Raw genomic sequence first — 3,952 nt, 5'->3', positions numbered from 1 at the left:
TTTTTTTCGCAAATTTTGCAAGGTCTTTTTTGTTGTTTTTTCTCTGGATCGTCTTTAACATATTTATTAAAGGTTTTATTTTCTATGTTTTTCTTTTTTATCATATGCTCTAGGCCGCGTAATTCTCTGAATAGATCTTCATTTACCTTCAGCTTTTGTCTGTCAATTTTGTTTATTATAAATTCTGGTAATCCTACTGCCATAAGATCTATCAATGTACATGTATCTATTGTCTTATTTACTTCTAATAAAAGTTTCTCTTTTTTCAAAGCATAATCTAATAAAGAACCACTCATGTATTTATACCATATGGCATATTTAATTGAAGACCAACCTTTATCTGCATATGTTTCATAAAAGTTGTTTTTCCAAATCTCCCATTCCGATGTAATGGAGTGTTTTATTAACATAGAGCTATACCAGTCTAAGCAAGAGCTTTCTAAGAATAATCTAAGAATTTCAATTTTTTCTTCATCTTTCTGTATCTTCAACCGATTGCATTCTTTTTCAAATGTATCTAACCACTGAACTCCATTCGCATTCTTGCCCGTAAATTTTTCAATTACAAATTTTTCTGTCACCTTCTTCACGTTGGTTTCTTCCAAAAATCTTCTCAATATATCTTCTGTAGTGCTGGTAGAATCTGGTTTGTTTGTAATTTCTTCTAAATAGTATTGCCCGTATTTTATATTTTCATCCTCATCCAAATAAGTATCTCGTAATTGTTCGTTTAATGCAATCCACACTTTCCTAGATTGGTGCCTTGTTTTGAGCGTGGCTTTTATTCTTTTAAAAGTTTCCGTTGTTGTCAATTTTTCATGATGTCTCACATTCTGGTATTCTACTGGAATTTTATATCTCTCGCCACATGGTGTCTCGATTGAGGTTATGGCTAACACGTTCGTTTTTGGATCTGTTTCTGACTTTACCACAAATTCAAATCGTAGTTTCTCCATTGTAATTACGCAAAAATGTCGTTTTATAATGTATTTTTCTTGATCCGGGTAATATTTGTTCGTGGGAAATAAACTTCACTGTGTTTCACTGAAATATGAGTTTATAATTGATTGAAATCGTTACATTACAACATTAGTACTATATTACACTATTTACAGGTTTCTCACCTGAAATATGAGAAACGACATTTGAAGCTCTTTCCTACTTCCTCTTTTACTTTCCCTCTTAATAACGAACGCCACATTTATTGTCTATTACCGCACGAAATAATAATAATAATAATAATAATACCTAGAGCGGAATTATATTCTGGGCCCGTCTCTCTTCCTTATCTTCTACGCTCTCTTCCTTATCGGTGCCTTACGCGGCAAATTTGAACGGGTTATTAAAATAGTGTATTTGCTATTTTACATATATATATAAGTATAAAAGTATAAAATGTTATTATTTAATTGTTATCAATTTAATTTATAAGTCCTTTTATTTGTGAAACATGTACACAACATACACAAACAAAGCTACACTAAAACAAAATTACAATATGTAATAATCGTTATAATAAAATATAAATTAATTGCACTTGTCATGTATACCCCAAAATGTATTTTAATTTACATTTAATAATAATAAGAAAAATATTTTACTCATTGATAGAAATACATTGCGCTGCAATATGGCTACGGCATTACAGCGTAATCTTGCTAAAGGCGGACATTTTGATGCTGTTTTGTCATTGCATCAATCTTGCAACTACATTGCGCAAGCAATATGCAACATTACAATATTGCAGTGAGATGTTTTTGCAATCTTTTTGCAATCTTTCGGTGCTGTATGGAAACATTGTGGGTGGAATGCTGTATAAAAACATGCATGCAATTGGTACAAACATTTGTAATGTTCACCTTGATTTTATACAACACTCCATCCGCAACATTGCGGCAAAATATTTGAAATTTATAACGTGTAAGTTTTACAAGCAAGTTTTATTATGTGACAATGTTCTATACAATGTTTTAATAATATGTCCGCCTTTAGCAAGATTACGCTGTAATGCCGTATGTTGAAACGCAATATATTTGTATCAATGAGTAAAATTTTTCTCTTATTATTATTAAATGTAAATTAAAGTACATTTTGAGATATATATGACAACAGCAATTAATTTATATTTTATTATAACGGTTATTACATATTGTAATTTTGTTTTAATATAGCTTTGTTTGTGTATGTTGTGTACATGTTTCATAAATAAAAGGGCTTATAAATTAAATGATAAGATAATTGAATTAATTGATAATATAATTAAATAATAACGTTTTATGCAGTAATATATGTGTAATGTTTGCGTTAAACAAGCCTAACACTTTCCTAATTTTTTATCCCTGATTAATAGTATAAAAATGAAAGATATATAAAAAAAACTAATGTATTATTGGGTGTGGGAAAAAGTTGGTGGTGTTTGGCACTAGATGGCATTACACGCTCAGCACTTGATAACTACTAATCGCATCAACAACACTAGACACGGGTGACATTTCAACCTTTGTTTTGAGTCGAAAAAGGTTGAAGTGGATCAAAAGTTATTTTATTTTGAAAATGGAGATAAATAAGGAAAAAATTCGCTACATTTTAGTATCACTACGATAAAGGCAAGAACGCTTCACAGGCTTGTGAAAAAAAATTATGCTGTTTACAGTGAAGATACTCTATCAAAATCAGAAGTACGGAAATGGTTCACTCGCTTTCGTACTGGAAATTACGATGTCAAAGATGAACCTCGCTTCGGTCGACCAATCATCGAAAAGTCCGATGTAATCATAGAAAAAGTTGAGCGTGATAAGCATATGCTCAGTGTGGAGATTGCCAAGGATCTAAGCATCGACCACAAAACAGTTTTGAATCATTTACACAAAGCTGGATACAAAAAAAAGCTCGATGTTTGGGTTCCTTACGAATTGAGTGTTAAGAATATATTGGACCGAATTAACATTTGCGATACACTACTGAAACGGAATGAAATTGAGCCATTTCTGAAAAGAATGATGACTGGTGAAGAAAAATGAGTCACGTACGACAACCGAACTCGAAAAAGATCGTGGGCAAAGGAAGCAGAGACGGCACAAGAAATCGCAAAACCTGGATTGACGACGAAGAAAGTGATGTGTGTGTGGTGGGATTGGAATGGAATCGTTCACTATGAGCTGTTACCGCCCGGTCAAACAATTAATTCCGAACTCTACTGTGAACAACTGGAGAGTTTACAACAAGCAATTGAGAGGAAGCAGCAAAAATTGATCAATAGGAAGGGTGTCGTCTTCCATCATGACAACGCTCGACACACATCTTTGATGACTCGACAAAAATTCGGCGAGAGCTTGAAAGTTTTGATGCATCCACCATATAGTCCTGACATAGCAACTTCAGACTATCATTTGTTTAGGTCTCTGCAGAACTCACTTAATCGTGTAAAGCTGGTTTCAAAAGAGGCCTGTGAAAATCACTTGAAGCAATATTTCGACCACAAACCACAAAAGTTCTATCGCGATGGGATTATGGCTCTGTCCCAAAAATGGCAAAATATTATCGAAAATAATGAAGTATATTTGGTTTGAATAAATTGATTTTAATACTCTAAGAAAAACAGTTAAATTTTACTAAGAAAATGCCACGAACTTTTTCCCACACTCAATATTGAAAAAGCACTAATTACATATCCTAAAGTAAGAAAAAATTAAAAAAAAAACACCGCACACTGACAAGTCGTCGATGGAATTCGAAAACTTGCCGCTGGCCAAAAATTTTCGGCGAATGAGCTTTAGTTCGCTCAGTCACGCCGTCTCACAAAAATAGAACCGCAACTTTCGGCCTATGTACACTGCAGCTCCGCGACCCAAACTTTATACTATAATTACTCACAAACAAAGACCCACTTACACAAATCGCATTAGGATATTGATGCTCAACATCGCAGTTATCGAACGTGCAATAACTTGTG

The 3,952-nt window shown here is 33.1% G+C and overlaps 2 protein-coding genes and 1 pseudogene across 2 annotated transcripts in view; 2 read left to right on the top strand and 1 right to left on the bottom strand.

The window, feature by feature from the left end:
- LOC116852281 overlaps positions 1 to 1,355 on the bottom strand; it is a 16,997-nt gene extending 15,642 nt beyond the window's left edge. Inside the window, exons 1-2 of the mRNA XM_032832476.1 lie at positions 1,125 to 1,355; positions 20 to 1,044 (exon numbers count right to left, since the gene is read on the bottom strand). Of these exons, the coding sequence (XP_032688367.1) occupies positions 20 to 956 (937 nt within the window). The 5' untranslated portion in view covers positions 957 to 1,044; positions 1,125 to 1,355. The remainder of the gene's footprint in view (positions 1 to 19; positions 1,045 to 1,124) is intronic.
- A 1,198-nt stretch (positions 1,356 to 2,553) lies between these two features.
- On the top strand, positions 2,554 to 3,102 carry LOC116852280 (annotated as a pseudogene).
- A 14-nt stretch (positions 3,103 to 3,116) lies between these two features.
- Positions 3,117 to 3,569, top strand: LOC116852279 (histone-lysine N-methyltransferase SETMAR-like). Its single transcript, XM_032832475.1, has one exon. The coding sequence runs from the start codon at positions 3,117 to 3,119 to the stop codon at positions 3,567 to 3,569; it is 453 nt and encodes a 150-aa protein (XP_032688366.1).
- Positions 3,570 to 3,952: the final 383 nt, after the last annotated feature.

Source organism: Odontomachus brunneus, unplaced genomic scaffold, assembly GCF_010583005.1.
Source record: "Odontomachus brunneus isolate Ranch 3 - 2012 unplaced genomic scaffold, Obru_v1 Obru_scaffold_211, whole genome shotgun sequence".
In the NCBI taxonomy this organism is placed as follows: Eukaryota; Metazoa; Arthropoda; class Insecta; order Hymenoptera; family Formicidae; genus Odontomachus; species Odontomachus brunneus.
This window is presented reverse-complemented; position numbering and strand designations above follow the sequence as displayed.